Source organism: Chamaea fasciata, unplaced genomic scaffold (assembly GCF_029207755.1).
Source record: "Chamaea fasciata isolate MVZ Bird 193981 ecotype frontalis unplaced genomic scaffold, bChaFas1.0.hap1 SCAF_1, whole genome shotgun sequence".
Taxonomy (NCBI): Eukaryota; Metazoa; Chordata; class Aves; order Passeriformes; family Sylviidae; genus Chamaea; species Chamaea fasciata.
In genome coordinates, this window is record NW_027094086.1 from 21,423,117 (window position 1) to 21,447,160 (window position 24,044).

General features: G+C 42.3%; 1 protein-coding gene across 1 annotated transcript; it reads left to right on the top strand.

The window, feature by feature from the left end:
* Positions 1–877: 877 nt before the first annotated feature.
* PABPC1 (poly(A) binding protein cytoplasmic 1) lies at positions 878–16,922 on the top strand. Its single transcript, XM_066177880.1, has 15 exons — positions 878–1,569; positions 6,127–6,320; positions 6,413–6,528; positions 8,336–8,475; positions 9,744–9,838; positions 11,349–11,486; positions 11,583–11,678; positions 12,119–12,391; positions 12,562–12,655; positions 12,819–12,929; positions 13,888–14,042; positions 14,478–14,562; positions 14,728–14,858; positions 15,152–15,247; positions 16,480–16,922. Exons 1-14 carry the CDS (start codon positions 1,377–1,379, stop codon positions 15,242–15,244), a joined length of 1,914 nt encoding a protein of 637 aa, XP_066033977.1. The 5' UTR covers positions 878–1,376; the 3' UTR covers positions 15,245–15,247; positions 16,480–16,922.
* Positions 16,923–24,044: the final 7,122 nt, after the last annotated feature.

Sequence of the window (24,044 nt, forward strand, 5' to 3'; positions counted from 1 at the left end):
GATGATCTCACACGCCTTTCCCAACCTAACTCGTTCTGTGATTCTGTGTGTGATTCTCCCTGAGAAATTCTGTATACGGCACAAGGCACGACACTCAGCTGCCAAGTTTCCAAAGGCACGTTTGGAATGCGGTCTTACACCACCTCCTCAGACTGCCCGGGATGACGGCGGTCACCTCACCCACCCACAGAGCTGCAAAGAGACGCCCAGTCAAATCCCAACGCCCTTCAACCTACAGCCCGAACTTCTTTAGCAGAAAACACACCGATAAAACACGCCTAACTTAAGGAACGACCAGAGCAGAGCCGAAACGCTAACGCCGGGTTGTTCCCGGCCTAGTGACAATATTCCTCCGGGAACCGCACCACCTCCGAACTTTCCGCCGCCGCCTCCCTCCGCTCCGTCCCCGCGCACGCGCTGAGCGGCCGCGCGAGCCCCGCCCCCTTCCGGGCGCGAGCGCGCGACCTGCCCTCGGCCGGCGCGGGGCGGGGGTTAGCGGCTCGCTCGCGAGCTCCGCGCGCCCCGCCCCGCGCTGGCCGTTGGTCCGCCCGGCGCGCACGCGCTCTTCCACGCGCCCGCTCTCCCCCAACGGCGCACATGTGCGCTCCCTCCCGCGCGTGCGCTCAGCCGCCGAGCCGCCCCCACGCTCACACCGCCCCCCGTGACGCCGGACGGGCGCAGGCGCACTCCCCGCGCGGCCGCCCTCCTTCTCCGCCCCGCCCCCGCGCATGCGCCGGAGCCGCCGCCCCGCGCCGGCTGCCGCGCGTGTCCCCACCCCCGCTCGCAGGTGCGCGTGCGCGGTGCGCGCGGCGCGGTGCGTGGCGCGCAGCGCGGCGGGGGCGGGGGGGCGGGGCGGGTATATATAGAGCGCGGCCGGGGCGGCGGCCGCCCCCTTGTCCCCCGGCCGCCGTCGGAGCTGTGTGCGCAGTGCGTGTGCTCCGGACCATCCGGACACGCCGGCCCGGCCCCGCAGCACCATTTATTACTAAAAAAATATTTAAAAAAGCCAAAAAAAATCCAAAAATCTTAAAAAACCTTTTTAAAAAAAACAATCCTCTTTTCTCATCCAACCTTCCCGACAACCTTTCTGCAAACGGCCGGTTTGATATAAAATAACCCGGTGAAGCGAAGTCCCCGGACCCGGCGCAGCCGAGAGGAGACACACAGCGAGCCCGACCCCACCGAGCGCAGCACCCGCGGCCGCCAGCTCCACCCGGCCCGCACGGAGCGACCCGACCCCCGCCCGCCCATCCGCCGCACCCGCCGCAGCCGTTGAGTCCGAGCGGCCCCGCGCCGCCTTCGACGGCCCCGCTCGCACCGACCGCCGCGGCCTCCGCCTCGTCAGCGCCCCCCCCGCGCCGGGAGACGGCGGCAGGATGAACCCCAGCGCCCCCAGCTACCCCATGGCCTCGCTCTACGTGGGGGACCTGCACCCCGACGTGACCGAGGCCATGCTCTACGAGAAGTTCAGCCCCGCCGGGCCCATCCTCTCCATCCGCGTCTGCAGGGACATGATCACCCGCCGCTCGCTCGGATACGCCTATGTCAACTTCCAGCAGCCCGCCGACGGTGAGTGCCGGGCCGCGGGCGCCGGCGGAGCCATGTTTGTCCCCTGCCCCCCGCCCCGGCCGCCGCCCCGCATCCATTTTGCCGCCCGGGACGGGGCGGACCCGGCGGGGCTCGGGGGGAAGTTGGCGGCGGGGCCGCCGCTCACACGCGGCCCGGGCCGCCCGCGCCTCGTGGCGGCCGGAGAAGCGGGGGGGAGGCGCTTCCGCGGATCGAGAGCGGCCGCGGGGCCCCGGCGATGGGCGGGGGAGCCCCGGGGGCCTGGCAGGGCTGCCCCCGCTCCCGAGGAGGGGATTGTGGATGGGTGTGCGCGCGGCTCTTCACGTCCGTCCGAGATGAAGGGTGGCTTAAGGAAAACATCGCAGTCATTAGCACCTTTTAATAACCGCGCAGGAGCTGGGTGTGTGTGAGTGCGTGGTTAAAAGGCCGGGAGAAGGAAGTAGGACGCACCGGCGTGGCCGGGTAGTCTCACAGGCGTCCAGGCCGAAGCGTTCGTTAAAACACCATGGCAGGTCTGTCACGTGCAGGGAGGGCAGGAAAGTACTCGGGCCTCCTTGTGCTTCTTCCTCGGGAGCTGGAGCCCGAGCTGTGCTCTCATTCGTGTCTCTTCGCAGGAAATTCTCTGACGTCGTTTCTCCCAAGTCGCGTTTTTATGAAACTTGTTTATTCACGAAGTATTGCAGTTTCTCTAAAGTTAATCGATAGAGAAACTTTCTCTGTAGTTTTATTTATGTTGAGAAACACAGTGTGATCCATTTGGAGGCTGTTTCACTAAAAGAACCGAATGTGACTGGTTCTAAGTTTTGTGGAGTCCAATTAAAAAAAAAAAAAAAGTGATAGGCTAACTAGAAGATACGTGATTTCAAGTATAGTTAAGTAAACAACTTTCTATTATAATGGTTTTATTTTCAAGTGTATGAAAGTTAGATACTTTAATTACAAACTTTTCAAGCAATTAGATTTAACTGGCTTTTAGAATTAGCTTTAGCATACAGCCGTTATCAGATCAGACTTCGGTGTACCGATGGTATCTGTATGTAAGTAGTAAAAGTTACTGTCTCATCTTCTTAATAGGCAGATACTCCACCTGTTATCAGCTCTCTCAATTCAGAGGGCTTTTGATTCATTCAGCCATTCTTTACGATGAGGTGATTTGAATGCTTGTTTTGATACACTTTGCTTTCGTTAAATAAAAATGTCGTACAGTTACTCAGAGAAATAAGGAGTTAGCACAGGTCAGTGATAATGTCAGGGCATAAGGTGAAGGTGATTCAAATGCTGCTTCTCCTTAGTATTGACAGAGTTCTATAAGGGCTGGCTTTAGCACTGTCATTAGTTGAGCAACCAGTGCATTTTGTGACTTGGTTTGTAATTTGTCAAATGCGGGAACAGCTAGAGCTTTTTCACCTGAGCAGTGCTTAATTCAGCTTTTGAATACGCCTCTTAGAAAGGTGCTGTTACTCCAAATGTTATGAGTGTTTTTCAGACTTTGAGAGACACTTTAGCCTGTAACTAGTCCAGTTCAGCTAAAAGTATTTCTCTTGTTTATCAAACCTGCATCTGGCACATATCTGGAAGCAGTTGTTTAAAATACACTTCAATGGTATTGGGTGATTATGTTTTTTCAAGTTTTTCAGAATTGTATGTTCTTGGCAAATACCTAGGAAGCATATGCGGGGGGCTTTTTATAAGTCGTTATGTCCATTTACAGAGACCTTGAAGTAGGAGTTTTGAGGATGAATAGTTACTAAAATCATCCTGGTTTTGTTTTGATTCCAAACTAAATACCTTTTATGGGTTTGGCCGAATTTTTAGCTACATCTCAGGCTATGCCTGTTGAACAGCTAGTAACAGCTACCTTGGATTTTGAAAAATAGCTTTGAAGGTGTGCTTGACATCACCAGCTGTCTGTAAACGCGGGATCTCAAAGCTCTTCTAAAAACTAATTAGTCCTGATGACACATGTGTGAGGTATGCACACGTTTCAGAGTTGTGACTTCTCTGAATTTGAGTCATAGTCTGGAGTAAAACTCGGGCAATCTTGTTTAATCACTAAACTAGAAATATTCTTGAGTAATCTGAAACTGCATCAGAATCCTTTGGATTTTTAGAATGGTTATATTTCCAGAGGATTTTTTTTTTTTTTAATTTCATAGTTATTGCTGTTTACCTTTAGCACAGGGTGGCATTAAGTGTATATTCTGAGTGATTTTGAAATTGTTAAAAGTGGACTGTCCAGTTGCTCACGACTAAAATGGGAGCTGGTGAGTCATTCAATGAGAGCTCCAGCAGAATCAGCAGAAGTACAGCCCGGGTAGGTGTGTCCGTTGGTAACAAGTTCGCCACTGAATGGAGCTGCCTCCTGCAACCGGCACAGCCTTTTATGACTGAAATGTAATGAAAGTGAGCCAGTTTCACTCGTTGGGAATTTTAATGAGTAGTTTGTACCTGGTTGTAGATGGAGTCTAGTCATGTTTTGGAAATGGACTATGGAATGACAATGTGGTGTTGATTAAGCAGAAAAACTTAAATTTCTTGTACATCTGCTCCAAAGGAGAGATGAGGAGAGCTGTTGGAGTTTCCGTGCTGTCCTCGTGGAGAAATTTTACTGGCCTAAGACACAGGTTCACTATTTGTTAAGAGTGGTAATGTTCGTAAAGAACCCACAGACCCACTCTCAGTCAGATGGTTGGGAAATTTGACTAGGAGCACACATTTTTGAGGAGTATCAGGATTATTCTAGAAGCAATTAGCATGAATTAGAAAAGCCTCTTTCCTAGTGATGGAAGAAACCCTGTTACTACTTCTGGAAATAATGAACTGTTTGTTGCTGGCACGTCTATTGGTGTTGGCAGTAATAATTCTAATGACTTCCAGGGCAGTAGTGAAGTCTTTACAAGTTTCTGTTGTGGCCAGTCTGATATCCACAGGTGGTTTTTCTTTTTTCCCTTGTTTGTTTTTTTTTTTTTTTTCTTCATCTCCTCTCCCCACTTTTGTAGTATAGAGCCTTCCAATGAAATCTTATTTCTCATTAACAGTATCTAGGTTGCCTTTTCTCTTCTGCTTAGTTTATATTAAATATTTTATATTTTTGCAAACTTTATTAACTTATTTAGAAGACTGGCATGTAATTTTTGCGGTTTCAGTTTAAAAATGTTGCTGAGTGGCTACTGTCATGTGAATATAGTAATAGTGTCAATAATCTTTTACCCCATGATAATGTTAGATGTCCATCTCTTTAATGCCTACGGATGTCTCTCAGAGAATGTAATCTTCAAATTTATTTCTAATCTGAAAATGTCACAAGAAAGGATATAAAACATGGTATATCATCTGAATCCCAGGCTCACTGCTAATTTTCTTTGGCCGTGATGTGCAACAATATGACTCAAGACAAAAACAGCACTTAAAGAACAAAAACATCAAATAAGGGTTTTCACAATGTGATTCGCCCTTGGTCCTCCCCCAAAAAATCATAACTGAAACAACTGCTGTTTTTAAACTATCACTAAGCTGGTTTCAGTCTTGTTAATGTCATATTGTTCTGATACTTGAAAATTACAGGGAAGTGAGTGAGTACCCATGGGTGTGACTTCAGGTATTTATTGGGACTTTTTTCAGTGTTCTTCCAGACTTACAGGAACAGGGGTGAAAAGGAACTGCTGTACTTGAGAACTGTTACTCTTTTGTGCATAAATACTCGAGTTAAAACATCGCAGATATGTCTTGTGGCTTTGAAGGGACGTATGAAAACTGAGCAAGTCTTGATACTTCCCCATCTAAATACACAAGAGATTTTACATGCAGGATTTGAAAAGTTAGTTATGGGGCTCTACTGGAAAAACTACTCCATTGCAGTATCAAAACCTGGATTACATTACCCTGGTTTGCTGTTTTAAAGCTTGCTCCTTCATTGAGCTCATATGTATTCCATATATGTATCATTTCAGATTCTCTAAGTAAATGCTAGTTTTGAATCTGTCTGAACTGTCTCTTGTCCAGAATTTCATCACAGATATTTTTGGTCACTGAGGAAGTTGCGTGCCATAGCTGCCTGAAGGAGGCTTGAAACTCCACCTAACAAAGAAATTTTATCAGTTTAGGGGTATTGGTGTTGTAGGTGTTCTTATGTTAGTATTTGCAAAAGGCTTTGTATAGGCACAAGAAGTACCCCTATAAGCACTTTTATCGACACAGTATATGTCTATGTGACATGGGAGAGGCTAGCTGCTTTTCACAAATGTTAAAACTTTGTAACAGCTGCCACTTGCTGCATTTTCTCTTTTCACTGTACCATCTTTTCATAGATCTAGTCTTATGGGCTGATTGGATTTCCGCAGCTTTCTCAGCTGACTTGTGTTCTTTCTGAAGTGCAGCAGATGAGTTTTTGCCAGTTCTTCCTTGTATGCAGCAGAGTATATTGGAGGCTTGGCTTTTCAGCTTGGTGATGGTGCTGGACTTGAAATAGGAAAAGTATTGTTAAGAATTGTACTTCAGCTGGTATTTGTGTGCTTACTAAGATAACTAGCATTTTCTACTAATTCCGTGATGTTTTTCCAGCTGAACGAGCTTTGGACACCATGAACTTCGATGTCATTAAAGGCAAACCAGTGCGCATCATGTGGTCTCAGCGCGATCCATCTCTACGCAAAAGTGGTGTAGGAAACATCTTCATCAAAAACTTGGACAAATCAATTGATAACAAAGCTTTGTATGACACATTTTCTGCTTTTGGGAACATCCTGTCTTGTAAGGTCGGTGGAAAATAAAATGTATTGACACACAAACTCCTCAATTTATGCTGGAAACATTCCATGGGTATTACAACAAGGTTTTTCATTAATAGGTGGTGTGTGATGAAAATGGATCCAAGGGTTATGGATTTGTACATTTTGAGACACAAGAAGCTGCAGAAAGAGCTATTGAAAAAATGAATGGTATGCTGCTTAATGACCGCAAAGTGTAAGTACATAAATAAGTATTTCAGGATCAGCAAACTGAAATTCATTTTCCAGCAGACAAAGATTTAAAAGTTTACCTATGAAAGGAGGGTTGTTCTAAAATTTTCTAATTTTAAGAAGATGTAGTGTTGTAATGGTACGGATTTTAAGAATTGTGTCACCTGTCTGTTCTAGAGACAGTCTAAGTTCAAAAAGACAAATAATGGACTCCAGAGGAAAAAAATCATTGTATTAATTGTCTTACAAGCCAATACTGTAAGGAGGATTTGGGATCTTCCCTGGTTTTCTGATCTTATTGGTCTGAGATAAAATACAATCCATTGAGTATTCTGAATAATACTTCCTTTGTAAGAGTTGTGAGATAAGTGTGTTATCCATGTTTTGGAGTCGGCTGATACTTAGAGTTACAGTTACTTGGCATTAAAGAGTGGTCAAATTAGGCCAGTATTTTTGTATGAATGTCTGTTAATAGGCATATCTAGGGAGTCGAACATAAAACTTAGAGAAGCATAATGTTTTAAATGTTATCACTGTTCTACATTGTAGGAAAAATGTTATTTGGCAACTTCTTTAATAATATTTAGGCTGGGGGAGTGAGTGCCTCACACAGCTATGCCTAATGTTCATTATTATGGTGTTTGATATAAGTGCAAAAGAACAGCTTTCTATATACTTTAAGGAGGGTTTGGAAAAAGGATAACATAAAATCAGCATCAGGTTACCATCATGGATTCTTTTTCTATGTAGAGATTGGTAGATTAAGACACAGGGAAAACATACTTTTTGAAACTTTAGTTTTCCTGCTTGTCCTGTTCATATTGTGGATGTTTTTATTCAGTGTCCATTGTTATACAATCTTAATTTAGTAAAATGGTCAGAATACAATCATAAGAGCACAGGAGTAAAACATATCATGAAGAGTTATTTTTGCCTTGAATTTCTATTCAGGCTAATCTTCAAGAAATAAAACAATTCGCTCAGTATCAAAATATGCTGAACACATTGCACTTCCATTCTTACTATACTTGATTGCTATAAATTAGTTGAAATTGTCAAAGTTCAAAAGTTACTGAGGTATTGGCTGCTGCTGTATCGCATTCGCCAAATTTGCAATTATAAAGTTAGAGCCTACAATAACATTTGAAAGTGGGAGTCACTACAGTCGAAAATGAGCGTCAGCCATGTACAGTCTGTCCCAGGGCGTGTCCTTGGGCTGAAGAATGTTATGTTCAGGTTCTGCTCTTTTTCTGCCAGTATGAACTAACCACTGGTGTTCCTAGCCAGTTTGCAATGGTATTTGACTCAAGAGCAAGTTGAACTATTCATGCCACTATGCCTAAAAACAAAGTCTTTGTTGCAGGCTGGAAAGGTGTGTTAGGGAGTGAGGGCAGTTAGTTAAATATCCCTTGCCTAAAAACTGCATCAGAGAGCAGTAACTGCTTTAAGGCTGCCATGTTTTTAGGATGGCAGAGGGATTGTGCTGTTATCTAGAATTTCTGTTTAGGCTCTTAGCTTTCCATTGTCAAGCTCCTGTTGTCAAAGATGGTTTTGTAAGCGTGAACAATCTCACCAATGGCTTGAAAGCATTTTCATGCCTTGTAAACTGGGAGAAACATGCCGATGTAGCAAAGGACAGTGGAATTGTTTTTCTGATTGAGTTTTATCATAAATATTTTATCTGAAGAATTTCATACCTGTAGTGAATGAGACTGATTAAGAATAAAATACAGTGCCAGACAATTAAAGTAAATTTTTTAACCTTGAGACACTTGCTTTAATCTATATTACTCTGTTCTTCCTGCAACTAGATTTGTTGGAAGGTTTAAATCGCGCAAGGAACGTGAGGCAGAGCTTGGAGCCAGAGCAAAAGAATTCACCAACGTTTACATCAAAAATTTTGGGGAAGACATGGATGATGAGAGACTTAAGGAACTCTTTGGCAAGTTTGGTAATGTCTAAATGTTTATATAAACAAAAGTGGACTTCAATTTACTACATGTGTCTTCTCTGTACAGTGCCTTGAAATACAAGGAATCAGACTGTCTGATGTTGATGTAAAAATGTAATAAAGGTTACTTAAAAGTTGGTACTGAATTCCAGTTTCAGATTCAAAAGTGCAGTCATATCTGAATTTTAAATAGGCAGAATATCATTTAATCCTGCTGTCAGAACTGTTTTCAGGAATCTGAAAATGGTGTCTCTATGGGTTCTGCAATTTTTTCAAAGTTACAAATGGAAGTGTTGTTTGGTTTAGTACAGACTGATTTTATAAATGCACCTACAGGATGTCTAACAAAAATGAATTTACTGTGGCTTTCATTGACCTGCAGATTTACCTCTGTTATTCAGTTTTCATTGTGGTGGTTGACCTAATACAAAATTATAAGGAACTATTCCAGCACCAAGCTATGAGGCTCTGCCTTGATCCTCAGTTATACACAGGGCAAAATTGTGGTGGATGTGTGACCATGATGTAGTAATGTATATGATGAGTTACCATCAAAATGTGAAATGGCAAATCCCTTAATGCCATTACAGGTTCTTCATGTTTTATTTTCAATCTCACCTCTTTTTTTATTTTTTAATTTATTTTCTTTCCCTTATGCTTTTGCTGTTCACCAGTGGATATTATGTAAAGCAAGGGAAAGCTTGGTACAAGAGTTACCCTGTAGCAGCCTTTAACAACATGTACAGGAAATTCCTTGCTGCTCTTCAAGTATCTGGGGTTGAAACAGTAGCGAATTTAGCTGCTACAGCTAAATTGGCTACTTCCAATTGAAACTCTGAACTGCAATTTGTTTCAGAGGTTGTGAAATTGCTGAACTAGGATGGCCTTTCACCAGGATAAATAGTGAAACGTTTACCTAATTGCAAGGCCTCCCTCTGGTTTTTTCAGTACCTGCTTCAAAGGATGGAAGCACTAATACTTTTCAAGTGTCATAATTTTTAATGGTAAAACAAATTTCATTCACTTTGTGGTGAAATTTTCCTTCACTTTGAGGTGGAATTTTGGTTCAAAGTACAGTAGAAAAGAAATTCAGCATGGTGGACTTCAGCCGTAATGGCAAATTAGTAATTTCATATTAATGGGTGACATTTACTTGATAGTGTTATTGGTGCAGTGAAATAAACTAAATATTATCTTCTAAAGAGGTTGTTCAAACGGTGTGAAGAGCACACTGTATATGAAGCATAAGTATTTCATTCTGTTTCTAGGTCCTGCTCTAAGTGTGAAAGTTATGACTGATGAGAGTGGAAAATCCAAAGGCTTTGGCTTCGTTAGTTTTGAAAGACATGAAGATGCCCAAAAAGTAAGCTTTTGGACTTAATTTTAGGAATCCTGTAACTGAGATGCAAATATGTTTCATTGACTGATTAAGTTTTTTTAACTGGTCAGGGACACTGCAAAAAGAGGTGCTCACTCCCTAAATTACTTAGCACAGTTTCTGTCATTTAGAATGCTTTCCGATGAGCAAATGTCAGTTGGTCTGAGAAGCCTATTAAGGCAAGATACTATGATACAGCTGGAACTAGTGTAGAAGAATCATTTAAAAACCTGTTGTAGTTGGGCTTAAAGGTCTCAATGATATTTGGACTCTTGCATGCTGAGCAATATACAGCATAGTAAATTACTGCATCTCTAAATCATTGGATCCAATTTGGTTGCACAAAATGTTTGTGCAAGGCAGAAAGAATTGCGTTTTCAAACTGTAGCTCTGCAAAGTCAGCAGGAAAGCTATTAGTTTTATAAAGCATGTTTGGCATAGCTGTGAGAAAATAGTCATAGAGCCCTGTGATGTTGCTTTTACTCTGAGGGGTAACTTTGGAAGAAGGGTCCTTTTTATTAGTGTATATGTCTATAATATGCCAGTATGCTGTGTAACTTAATTCTTTGTCAACTGGTTGCTTTGATATGTCATTTTACTGTGACAGTGGGGACATAGCATCAGGAAAAAAATGCAGTACAGAACAAATCATGGCAATGAACGAAGTTTGCTTTTCAAAAGGCATTTTGGTGATTTGTCAGTACTGCAAGTGTACAAGCGAGAGATTAGAACAAATCCTGTCTGTCTTAACATCTACATTTTTCAGTCTTGCATACATTAGTTGATGAATAGTTTCTCTTGCTGTAATCAGAATCAGGTGTTGGGTGTTGTAAATAACGTAAAATCCCAGTACCTCTGTAAAAATGTCTAATGGCTTTGATCATAAACATATACAATAAAGTGATGAGTTCTGGTTTTAAATTAATTAAGTAAATATGTAAAAAAGAGTTTTTACATCTGAAGAGTTGTAACTCAAAACAGTATGAAGGGAAAAAGTTCACATTTTCACACTTGTAAATATTTCCTTAATGAAAGACTAAAAATGAAAAAAAAAAAGCTGTACATGTCATCTGTAGCTTAACAGTATAGAAAGATCTGATAGATACTACAGTTTCAGGTGTTACTTTTAAAGACAGAACTAGGTGAATTAAAGCTTTCCAACTTTATTTGCTTACTTTTCTCTGCCATTAGCAAGATAAGGCTGGAGAAACAGTTCTTGCAATTTGGGTTTTTTCCTCCAGCTTCATATTAAAAAAAAGTGGTTTGCATCCCTTGTGACTTGTCTTCAACAAGACAAGCATACTTGGAAGGAAGTTTTCATGTTGCCGTAAGTGGGAAAATCTTGGGGTATTTTGTTTCAATTAGTGGTATTTTAAAATGGATTAGCTCTTTTTCTAGAATCCTTATGTCGCTTTTTATATTTGAATTGCATTTTTTGTGTGTCTGAAAAATGCTGGAGTACAAAGCACTGCTAACGTGTTGTTTTTTAACGAAGGCTGTAGATGAGATGAACGGGAAAGAGCTCAATGGAAAACAAATCTACGTTGGCCGGGCTCAGAAAAAGGTGGAAAGGCAGACGGAGCTGAAGCGCAAGTTTGAACAAATGAAGCAGGACAGGATCACCAGATACCAGGTTCAATTTTAAATCAAGAGGGCTAACTCTATTATATGATATTTTGAAATTTACACAGAACGCTTGATTTTAAAAATAACTTCCCTGTTTTCTTAGGGCGTAAACCTTTATGTGAAAAATCTTGATGATGGGATTGATGATGAGCGTCTCCGAAAAGAGTTCTCCCCATTTGGTACAATCACTAGTGCAAAGGTAAAGTTCATAGATTGTGCACATCTGTTCTCTGAAAATGAGTAGTGATCTGTCACCAAAGAAAAGTAAATTTCATTCAGTAACAGATGTGACCCACTGTAAATGTGGACATCAGCTTTCTTGATTATTTTACATGTCAGGTTAAACACCACATGATCGTCTTTTTTTGAAATAAATTAAGTAGTGAGACTAGCGTGAGAAAAATTACTATCTTTCCAGTGCAATATTGTGCTCATTATTATTTCAATGAGATTTTCCTCTCTATTCAGGTAACAGTTAGCTGTTAGTTACACAATAATATTCAGCTTTATAAAATACTCAGTATTTTATAAAGCTGAATACAAACCTGTGGTCTCACTTCTAATACGCTGAAACAAGAAACTCATGCAAGTTGAATGACACAGAACATTTAGTTTTAAAACTAAATTTTGTACTGACAGGTGATGATGGAAGGTGGCCGCAGCAAAGGATTTGGATTTGTATGCTTTTCGTCACCAGAAGAAGCCACCAAAGCAGTCACAGAAATGAATGGTAGAATTGTGGCTACTAAACCATTATATGTAGCTCTAGCCCAGCGTAAAGAGGAGCGCCAAGCTCATCTCACCAACCAGTACATGCAGAGGATGGCAAGTGTAAGAGCAGTACCTAATCCTGTAATCAACCCCTACCAGCCAGCACCTCCTTCAGGATACTTCATGGCAGCTATTCCTCAGGTACGTGTAGAGATGAGGCAGTGAGTATTTTGTACTGTGTATAAAATCTGCTTAGATTTAACAGCATATAAAGCTGTTAGTGTGTGTCAGTGATTTCAGCATTTTAATCTCATAGTGGGAGGGTTCAACATGCCCTTCACAAAGTTAAGTGATGATGTTGTGTTTGGCAGACTCAGAACCGTGCTGCGTACTATCCTACTAATCAGCTCGCTCAACTTGCTAGACCTAGTCCTCGCTGGACTGCTCAGGGTGCCAGACCTCATCGTAAGTCACTTCTTTACCTCTTTCCCATGATTGCTGTAAACTCAGTAGCATTTACCTTCACTTTCAAATACATTTTCATGACATTGCAGTATCAGTTCTTCTGTTTGTCATGTTGTCACCTCTCAGTGTTTCAGCATGTAACAGTATTTTTTCTGAACCATAGCATTCCAAAACATGCCTGGTGCTATCCGCCCAGCAGCACCCAGACCACCGTTCAGTACCATGAGACCAGCTTCTTCCCAAGTTCCACGAGTCATGTCAACGCAGCGTGTTGGTGAGTTTGATTTATGCAAAATTTAAGTATTAGACTTCTGTTCCAATTTTGCTGGTTCAGTGTGATCTTGCAAAAGAAACATTTGTAAGTTTAATATCACATGTGATATTCCTAATGAATAAGCTAATATCACCTTCTAGTAATTGCTTTAAATACTGTCCCAGCAAAGACTCCAGCTGTGATGCCATCTCTTCAAGATGAAGCACCTACTCTTGTGTGCACCTCAGTAATACTGTGTGATGGCTTCTGTCATTTCTAAACATAGTTGCAGCAATTGTAATAACAGGTTGCATGTAGAAATATTAAGATGATACAATTTTAGCTCTTGCTATTTTTTTTATGTTTCATATATATGTATTTTATTATTGTGAGCCAGTATCATGAATACAATGTGCGTGTCACTGAATGGTTCAGAATTGACTGTAATCATTGAATGGTTTGGGTTGGAGGGACCCTTAAAGCTCATGTAGTTCAATACCCCTGCCAGGGGCAGGAACCCTCCACTAGACCAAGGTACTCAGAGCCCTATCCAGGCAGGTCTTGAACATCTCCAGATGTTCAACCTCTGTGAAGGCATAATTCTCCCAGAGTATATCAGACAGCCATCTATTTCCTAAAAGTATCTTTTTTTAGACTGACTGACATAATGTGTTGTAAATCAAATGTCCTTTAGCTTATAATTAAATTATATTAATACTCAGACAAAGGGGATTTTTTACCACAGACGTTTTTTCAATAGCATGTAAAAAGGGCAATTCATGAATGAAGTGACTGGAAAGTAGCATCCAGTAAATTTCAAGGTTTGAACCTTTGTGCATGACCAGTGATGTGACAGTTGACATTACTGCTAAGATGAATCTGTAACACAATACCTAAATTAGGTATTTGATTCAACTTGCTTTGTTGGGCAAAATAACTGTAATTGCTCACATATGGAATTCTGTTACTATTTTTTCAGCTAATACATCAACACAGACGATGGGTCCACGTCCTGCAGCAGCAGCTACTGCGGCCACTCCTGCCGTGCGCACAGTACCACAGTACAAATACGCTGCGGGCGTTCGCAACCCTCAGCAGCACCTCAACACGCAGCCACAGGTTGCTATGCAGCAGGTGTGTCATCTGGGGAACTGCTCTGGGCTTTCACTCATCTTCTTTGCAGAGGAATGTGGTGAGGATGATGGGAGGGCAATGCAGGCTCTGCATCATGGCAGTAGAGTAAAAGCACTACTAGGGAGTTAAGTATGATTGAAGTTCACCTGGGGACAGGATGTGATCCTGTGTTGCTTCGTACTTTTCAGTTCCCTCATACCTTAGCCTAAATTTTTGTATTTGCTCCTCAGTGGGGCAGTTCCTAATAATCCTTCAGAATCATCACTCAGCTCTAACCAGTAGTATTTGATTAAATAGACATAGTTGTTTAATTTCATTGATGTTTTTGGTGCTTTAGGCATTGTGTATGCTGAGTTGGGAAATATTGTCTGTTTGAAGCTTTACCTATTTATGAGCCGGGGTTTAATTTTCAAATGTTGTTAAATTAATTTGCAGCCTGCTGTCCATGTGCAAGGTCAGGAACCCTTGACTGCTTCCATGCTGGCTTCTGCCCCTCCACAAGAACAAAAGCAGATGTTAGGTATGTACACGATACCTTCCTCTATGCACTGTAGCAGAAGGAAGTTGAAGTGCACTTTTTCAATCTTAAAATGCAGAGTAAATGGTTTTAGCAGTAGAACAAATTTGTTTCCCTTATCCTTAAATTTAGGCTGGATTTGACCCTGATTAACACTTTTCTGTCTAGGCGAACGTCTATTCCCCCTTATTCAAAGCATGCACCCTACTCTGGCGGGTAAGATCACTGGTATGTTGTTGGAGATTGACAACTCTGAACTCCTCCACATGCTCGAGTCTCCTGAGTCTCTTCGTTCGAAGGTAGGTGGACTTTTGCCTTGCCCTGGTTTCGTAGGTGGTTATGTCTACACTGATCCAACACTTGCTCGTGCTGGCACAGTGGAGTAACAGCAGTGCAGTGGTGGCTCAGGGCAAGAGTAACCTCTTTCAAAGGGTGACAGTGACTTACCATTGCATGAACCGGAATTGTAATGTTCTTTTTCTTTCCAACAGTGCAGGCATCGTTTATTTGTATAATTTCCACTGTATTATTAATGTAAATATACAGAAATTGCTAAGCTTCCCTTAATTAATTTCTCATTTGTACTTAACAGGTTGATGAAGCTGTAGCCGTACTACAAGCCCACCAAGCTAAAGAGGCTGCTCAAAAGGCAGTTAATAATCCCACTGGGGTTCCAAGTGTTTAATAAGTAAGTTTGGCCACTGTGGTTCCATAGGTTGACTGGGGCAAGTCTTTGGTCCATGGACTTGTAAGCAGCATGTGTCCAGACTCTGTGCCATGTGCAGCCAGAGGAAGTAGCAGCTATGGTAAACAAACGTCTGTGCTCACTAGGTTAGCAAAAGCTACTGACAGATCATTGTTTCTAACAGCACATTTAGCTGGAATTAGTTCTAGGCATGTGTGCAAAAACAGGCAGTTCTGTCAAATGCTACTATTCACACTATTGAGAACAACTTGTGGAATTGAAATAAGCTTAAAATGGTACTCCAGCCCCCTTCTTCCTTAAAAATTAAAGAGCTTATTTGCACTGTAATTTGTATATACTAACTAAATTCTAAAATTGTACAGTAAATGAAAACTAAACTATGTGTTGTCTTGACTTCACATTTGGGTGATTTTATGTCAGTTAAAATAGTGGTTCTTCTTCATTGCCTTCTGTGGGGTGGGTATCTTAATTGTGCATGACAGAGGCAAATGGTAGTACCTCAACAATTTTGACAGGGGAAAATATGAAGTTGAGGATAAAAAGTAATCTATTACCTCTTCTGTCTAGGTAGGTTTTGCTTGTGACCTTGCTTTCCACATTTGTAGCTATCATTTGATTGCATAAAATTTTCCTTTCTTCTTGGTATTTTAATTTCTGCAATTTTCCTTTTGGAGGCAGAATTTGAGTCATGATTTTTAAACATTTCTGTTTGCATTTCTTTTTTCTTTTCTTTTTTCTTTTTCTTTTTTTTTTTTTTTCTTTTTTTGCTAGTGACACTTTCACAACAGAGATGAGTGCTGAATAGGTTGTCTCTCCTAAACTAAGTTGCCTGTACTTTGAGACAATTACTCTATCTGCTCCACGATGTTTTAGTAATTGGAAATTGAAAATATTGCTAGGGTAGGTATTTGATGAGGCTCAGTCTGCTGGCCTCAAGAGTAGAGGTGACCTGCAGTCAATCACAGTAACAATGTGCTTCAAGTGGTGCTGAGCAACTGTCCAATTCTAGGGTTAGTGTTGTCTTGCCAAAGGTCACAGACTTTGGAAAACTCTTGTGTCCCTAAAAAGTGGTAGGACCTCTGATATTGTTCTTCTAAAGAACTTTGGTATCATTGAAACAGTGAAAGCCCAGAGTGCTCCATGGCATACAGTAGTAGAAAACATACAAGGTCCTGCTTTTTTTTAAAACATAACAGCGTTGTTTTTCTTTGCAGAGCTATCCGGGACTACAATCTAGAACTTCGCTTCACCGAAGAAAAAAAAAATCTAAACATGGAAAAACTATTAAATATTGAGAAAAACATTGCAAAATATAAAATAAATAAAAAAAGGAAAGGAAACTTTGAAGCTTACGTACAGAGCAACGCCGGGACTAGCAAAACAAATGCTAGTCCTAGATTACTTATTGATTTAAAATTTAAAAAAAAATAGTAAAATAAAAAATACAAATTAATGTTTTATAAACCCAGGGGAAAAGAATTTTCAGCACAGTACAAAAAATTTAAAGCATTCCTTTCTTTAATTTTGTAATTCTTTACTGTGGAAAAGCTCAGATTATCACCACTGTTTTAGTTGACAGTGAGAATTGATAGCTGAGCAAAGAAACGTAATTTGGATTATAAAATTCTTGGTTTAATAAAAATTCCTTAAACACTGACTTACTTGTCATGGTTTCTTTTGTACAGTGTACTTTTTCATAAGCTCGTTCTCCAGAATGCCAAGTTAGAATCCCACTCTACTATGTTTTAGTGGATTGTAGAGAAGATAAGCTTACAGCTGTAGATTGTCTTCTAAATAATAGAAATGGAGGGAGAGGGGAAGTGTTTGAGTTTTTAAAATAAATTGCTGCTTAATCTGAATCTGGTCTAGTGTACAATAGCACAGAAATAATTCTGTCTTCACTCAGGGCTGATGGGGTCTTCAGGTCAGTTTGTGCCCCTAAAGGGGCTTTGCAGTGCAATGGCCAATGGCACTGGAGTGGGAAGAGGCAGCACTAACACATGAACTGTTTCATTTGCTACAGGACCATACTGGAGTTTGGGGTTTTGCAGGATTAACACTTAAATGCGTAATCAAGCTAAGTGTTAAATGCATAAATGAGACGGTAAAAGGGCTTTTGTTGTAAAACAAACTTTCACAGTGAGTTGGCAGGTACACTTAAGTTTGTCCATCCACAGATAGATTATCCTACAGCTGCTGCCTTGATTTTTTGTTTTCCCCTTCCTGCAGGCCTGTGGAATAAAAAGGGATAATTTCTACCCAGTTTAGCCCATAATTGGCTCTATAAATTGCTTTTTTAAATTTGATAATGCAAATGGAGAAATGAAACAGTGAAAATGGCATATCCTGCTTTTACAAAGAGGGTAAAACCTGCTGGGCTGCAGTGGGGAGGAGGCACAAAGATATGTTAGTCATGGAGGGAGGCATGACCTGTAGCCACTGCAATCTGCTGGGTTTCAGTTGCTATTTGTAAAGAATAGAGATTCTATGGAATTCAAGAATGCCAGTGTTCTCTGATCTGTTGTTGCAGTCAAAGCCCTTTACTATGCTTTCTGAAGTCCCCCAAAAGACAGTTTAGGAGCCCCCTTATTTTTCCCCACTTGCAAAGGGGAACATCTTCAGGTTTCCTGTTACGGAATTGGAGAAATAAGCCTAGCATAAGGAGGTGAAATTGGTCTGGTGTAAATGGAATCTAATTAAAATCATTTGCTGTAAAAGCATTAGGTTAAACTTGTGTAATTCTTACACTCAGTCCTGTCCTGATGGCGGCAGACTGGGAAAGTCTTTAATTTGCAATCTTGCTGTGGTGTGTGACTAGAATTAAGAATTTTTGAAGTTGGGGAGTAAATCCTATAAAAGAGGCAGTTCAGGCAAGATACATTTTAAGAGACTGAAAGTATAACCTTGATTTTATATGTCAACTGTAAAAACATTTGAACTTCAGAGAGAGTTTTAATGACCTAAAATATTTAGTGCCATAATGGGAGTGCAGAAGAATCTGATTATATTAAAGGTTTAATGGAATGTCTAAAGGGTATTACAAAAACTTAATATCAGGATTCTCAGGGCGCTTGCAGGAAAGTAAGTGGCCACTTCTCACTTCTGCTTGTTTTCCTAGATAAGTTGTGTGTTCTGTGAGTCTGCTGGAGGTAGCCAAACTAATTTTTGTTTTGTAAGAATGGGCAAGTTACTTGATGTCTTGCCAATGGGGAAACTGAAAAAGGAGAACAGGAAGTCTTACAACTTGTACAAGACTTCTGTAGGTGTGTCATGCTCTAGCATCTATACCAGCATGAAATGCTGGGTAGCTTCTGTGATGGAAGGTAACAGTGAGGCAATTCTGGTGAGGTGATCATGACAGCCTAAGAAAACAAAGCCGTGGGTTGGTTGGGCTTTTTCACAGTCTTGCTTACATGGTAATTCCCTGCTGTATACTGTAGATGCCTATTCAATAAATGTCTTCTATTTCATTTCTAAATCTAAAAGATAGCAAACAAGGAAGGCATTTGTCAGTGCCTCTAGCAATGCATCTTTAGCATTAGTAAAACAATGCAGCATGCAGAAAAATCGATTTTTTTTCAATAGTAGAGAACTGTTCCTTTGAGTTAATAGGCTGCCTGACTGGCAGGCACTTCCTGTTGCTGCACATTCCCTCTAGTACGTGTCAGAGGCTTACACTGATCCTCTGCATCCTGCAGCCAGCCAGTGCTAAGCTGATTTTGCTCTTTCCTGTGGTATTTCATTCCTTCAATCCTTCGTGTCTTCTGTGCTAACCACAGCAAACACTTCAGACTTTAGTAGCAGCCAAAAGCCTGCTGGTGAAATGGGTGGTGATTTGAATGACTGAATGAGTGGTATTATATTTGCCATCTGCTTTCCCAAGCAAGGCATGGCTTTATGACCAACTAAATGGAAGGTTTGGTGCAGAGGTAATTTGGATTGTGTGCATTCTCTTTGCTGCCCTACTGAAGTCTAGGGAATTCAGAGTTCACTAGGTTCAGGGGAGGAAGGGGCAAGGTGGTGGAAATGAAGATGTTCTAGAGTCTGGCAATGTCTTATTGCCAGTTTGTGCTAATAAGGTGTCTACCCTTGAATAAATGATGTCTTCTGTCCTTGCATCTTGAGTGTCCTTCTTGGTAACATTTTGAATGAATGCAATGGACAACTGGATGTTCAAAGGTAGCCACTTAACGTTTTGAGTTAGAAGTCTTGGAAAAATGATTGCCTGAAATCTACGTCTAGTAGACATATTTCTGCTTAGGATAACTGAAAAAAAAATCCAACAAGGATTTGCATTTATTTTCAATAGGTTTAGGAGTTGTGGTCCAAACTAACATGCTAGAGAGAGCCACAGTCCTTGGGACCACAATTCTCCCTAGACTTCATAATTATATATGAGTCCATGTGATGTGACTACCTCACTGAAAGAAAGCTTTTAGTCTCACTTTTCTTCTACAGGACATAGTCAATGAGGTAGAATAGCTGTATGGAAATGAAAATGTAGCTGGCAGGGTTACAAATCCTTAGAAGGTGAATACAAATTTAAAACAAGTATTTCCAGCTACACTAAGAACACAAGGCATGCATGTAGTTACAACTTGGGCAACAAGAACAAAGAGAATATTTTCCAAAAAATAATTTTAAATTTAGATTTCTCACTTGTATTGGGATTGAAAGTAATCATTAAGAAAAAAAGAATTGACAAGCTAGGCCAACATAATGGCCCTTTTGTACTTGAAATACTAAGAGCAGTACATCTGCCGAATGGTCTCCTATTTCCCATGTCTCCTGCTAAGGAAACATCCCTAATCCTGTCATGTTCCAACTGGCTATAGCTGGCCAGACATCTGTACTTTTTTATAGCTCTGAGCATGTTTTAAAATACATCACATGATATCTGAGCATTCGAAAACCAAAAATGATGCCCTGGGCAGGCTGAATGGCTGTGTCACATTTCAGTAACTGGGACCTTGAGTTACACATGTTCTAGGTTAAACCTGATATGACATAAAACAGAGGTTACACTTCAAAAAGTGGACCCTAAGCATATTATGTTGTCATATCTGTAAATGGAAACTTACTTAATTCTGTCTCTTACCACTGCTAGAGATTTGCCACCTGTGGCAAATCTTTAACACCAAAGATTTAATTGTAAATAAGCCACCTACTTCCTCCCCGCCCCTTCAGGGTGGGACAGAGGAGAGACTATGCATTGGGATAGCAATTTGCTAGCAACAAGCAATGGAATAAGAAAGGCACAGTAACAGCAGCAATATTAGTAACAAGAGTATAAAAAAAAGAAGGTGCTTTACCCACAAAAAGATGTTTACCACCTTGACTTAGTTCCACGTGGCCCTGGTACAGCCATGATAGTGGCCAAGATGGTGGTTGTCCCCATGCTGCCAGCTTCCTCCTGTCCCTGGGCCCATGAGAACAGAAAACAGCAGTGGACAATCCCCCAAAGGTGAGATCATCCACGTTGTGCTGGGGCTCACAGAGCACTGGGGTTTTGACTCTGCATTGCTGCTTTGGATGCTGGACTCAATTCCTCACAGCTGCTGCTGGCACCACCGATTTTGATTGCTCTGATCCACTCCACCCAGCTCTGCTCCTTTCAGCTCAGCTTGGCTGGGCTTGGCTCAGCTTCCCCCAGCTTGGCTGGATTGGGGCTCACCCCCACTCCTCCATTCCCCAGTACTGTCCTCCAGCACCACATGGATTCTGTGTTTTGACTCTTTTTCTTTAGCACCATGTCCTGTAGCTGTGTCTCAGAGAAAAGGGGAGGGATGGACAGCAATGGCAGAGGACGGGGTCCTCAAGGCTGATGCCAACAGCCTTCCCACTGGGGGGAGGGAGGCAAAAATTGATGCACTTGTTGGAAATGACACGACTTCTAAAATGTTTTTATGTAACTTTAGTCAGCAGGGGATTGCTCACCTTTGCCCCAGGAAAAGGAGAATTGAAGTTTCTCTTCAAAAGACTGTTCACCAATGCTGGGTGAGGTGGGGCCTGATGAGTTTAACATCTACAGTTTGGGAGTAACCACAAGATACACAGGAGATAAACATTAACTAACATCACCCCGTGGTGTAGTCCGAGACACCTGGTCTGGGAAAAGATTGATAAGAGAACCATAGAATGAGGATCATCATTCTACTAGCATCAAAGGCAAAGGGATCAATAACCAATAGGAAATTGAATGCTAAGAATTCTGTAATTTAAGACCTGTGAATGAGAATTTCTTTGGCTTTTTACGTATAAATATGTGAAAAGTCTGGTAGAGAACTATGTGTGATGGAGTGATTCTCAGTGCAGAACCTGGGCATGTGTGGATTAAATGGTTTCTACTGCACATCCATGCCAGAATAACATAATGCTAATTCTCTAACGCTGAAAAGGTGATACTGGAGAGTTTCTGTTTTCCCTGCAGTTTCAGTGAAACACTCACCTTTTCTTCCCCCAAAACTGTGTCCCCAGCAGTGATATGTAGGTGGTATAGAACAGCATCAGAGCCACACTGTGTCCCCACCCTGCAACCAGGACACCACCAAAATTAGCTCTGTTTACCCTCCTAGTTTTTCAGGAACCAGATTTAGGCAGGTGAGAAGAGACCAGCAACCTAGAATGACAACAGTAAGAAAATTCCTGTGACTTGGAGCATAGATCTTTCCTCTGTTTTCCTATACCTTACATTTTTCCATTACAGGTGCTTAACCTCTCAGGTTACAAAAGTGGAGATGTGGATGGGCAAAATGTCTTGGGATACAAGCAAGAATGCACACAGCAGCCCTGCTCAGGAGTGGAAGAAAAGCTCTTCCAAAGCTCCTCAGGGTGTGGGGAGCCTCATCTCCCAGGTACACCAGAGTAAGTGTGACACCAAGGCTACAAAGTTGGCTTTGTAAGAGGATTGTTGTGGGGTGCTCCTGCAGTCACCGGACTGGGTACATTTTGCTGCACGGAGGAAAAATAAAAACAAATCAAGTTATCAAACACATTATACATTTTTATTTTATTTACTCTTCTCCATTTCATTCACAATGCCCACAGCTAATCATGTTGCTTGAAAAATATGCATAAGCCTTATTTTCCTGGGAAGGGGTTTTCCCCAGGTCATCCAGTCAATCACAGCCTTTGCAAAGCAATCTTCTTCCTCTGAAAAAGAGCCTTTTGGTGAGGCCAGCATAGCCTGATCACATCAGGCCCTCAGTTGCAGGGCAGCTGCTGCAGCGGCATCAATCCCCTGTTAACGAGCTCATTCCACATCTCCAGCAGTGCTGCTTGTGTTAGTCTACAAGGACTTTGACATGAGAAGACACAGTCCTGCAGTGCCTTTCCCTCAACGGTACCAGAAACACATGAAAGGAAGCAGTGAAAAACAGCAAGAATAAATCACCCTTACTGTCTCAGAATCAGAGATAAATGAAAGTCCCAGGCCAGAGATGGACATACCATTTTAACTACACTTCACCCCCAGTGAGGCGCTTAGCGAGAAAAGGATTCAGTTTTCTTACAAACCTGCTGTGTACCCCTTCTGCCAGATGGTTGCTAGTTGTGTTCCTTGAGAAACAGTGAAATACTATCACTTCATAAGGAATTACCACTTTGTAGGCTCCCTCCTCGAGCTTTTCTGACCTCCTAGCCTGCCCGGCCCCGCTCTTCGGTGCCCGTGTCACCCCGCGGGCCCGGTCTGCGGGCGCTGCCTGAGGGCGCGGCGCTGCTGCCGGGCCCCACCGGGCCCTCTGTGCACCGAGGGGCTCCTGTTCCGAGGGCGCGGCGCTGCTGCCGGGCCCCACCGGGCCCTCTGTGCACCGAGGGGCTCCTGTTCCGAGGGCGCGGCGCTGCTGCCGGGCCCCACCGGGCCCTCTGTGCACCGAGGGGCTCCTGTTCCGAGGGGGCGGCACGGCGGCAGCTCCGGGCGGGTGAGGTGCCATCCCCAGCCCTGCCCTCCCGCCTGGCCCTCACACGCGCCTGGTTCTCCTGATGCTGTCCTGTCGGAGGGGCAGAGCGCTGCTTGTGGAGCACACGTTTGCAGGGTGAAATCCAGCAGCGACTGAGGCAAATAAGAAAAAAAAAAAAGCCAAGGCTTGTGGCAGAAGGGTATGGTGAGTCGGCTAAATGGGAAACATTGGCCAAGGAGCAGCAGCTGTTGGCTCCAAGTGTCTCTTTTCCTTGGCCTCTGGGAGAGAGGTGCCGCTGCTCAGTTTTGGTTGTTAATTCCATGAACAGCTCTAGAAAGTTTTTGGAGTTCAGTCCAGGCAAATTGCAGAGTCTATTGCAAGATTTTGTTTTGACAAGCCGAGGGTTAACCAAGTGCTGGATCTTGAATTGCCTAAGTCAATAACTCAGACGTGACCCTTTCCACACAGAGTTACAAAACAGCTGCAACACAGGTTTGAAGTATTCCAAGGAATAGTGAGCCTCAGAGAATAATGTATGGCTCCAGGCAACAGACGTGGATTATGTCAGGGTGAATCTGCCAGTTTATCTCTGCTTTTGCTTTGTTCCTTGTTGAGTTGCCTCTGTCCTTTTGTCCTCTATCCTTCCTCTGGATTTCTTTGGAAAGTGAAGGGGAGCACGAGATGTTGAGCTGTTCTGTGAAAGCAGTGTCTGTGAGCCTTCTCTTTGCTAGCCTTCTCTTTGCTCTCTGGCTGGCTTTTGCTGGTCCTTAGCTCCAAGCAAAATCTCTTCTGGCTTTTCTGTCAGTCTGGGTGCACACTGTTGTCCTTTCTGAGCAGCATAATTTTACCTCACCAGCCCTATTTTAGGATCCATTTTGATT

Coding starts and splice junctions, on each gene's coding strand:
- PABPC1 (XM_066177880.1), top strand. CDS start 1,377: ATGAACCCCAGCGCCCCCAGCTACCCCATGGCCTCGCTCTACGTGGGG. Junction 11,679..12,118: donor GTACAATCACTAGTGCAAAG/GTAAAGTTCATA, acceptor TTGTACTGACAG/GTGATGATGGAAGGTGGCCG. Junction 14,563..14,727: donor AGAACAAAAGCAGATGTTAG/GTATGTACACGA, acceptor TTTTCTGTCTAG/GCGAACGTCTATTCCCCCTT.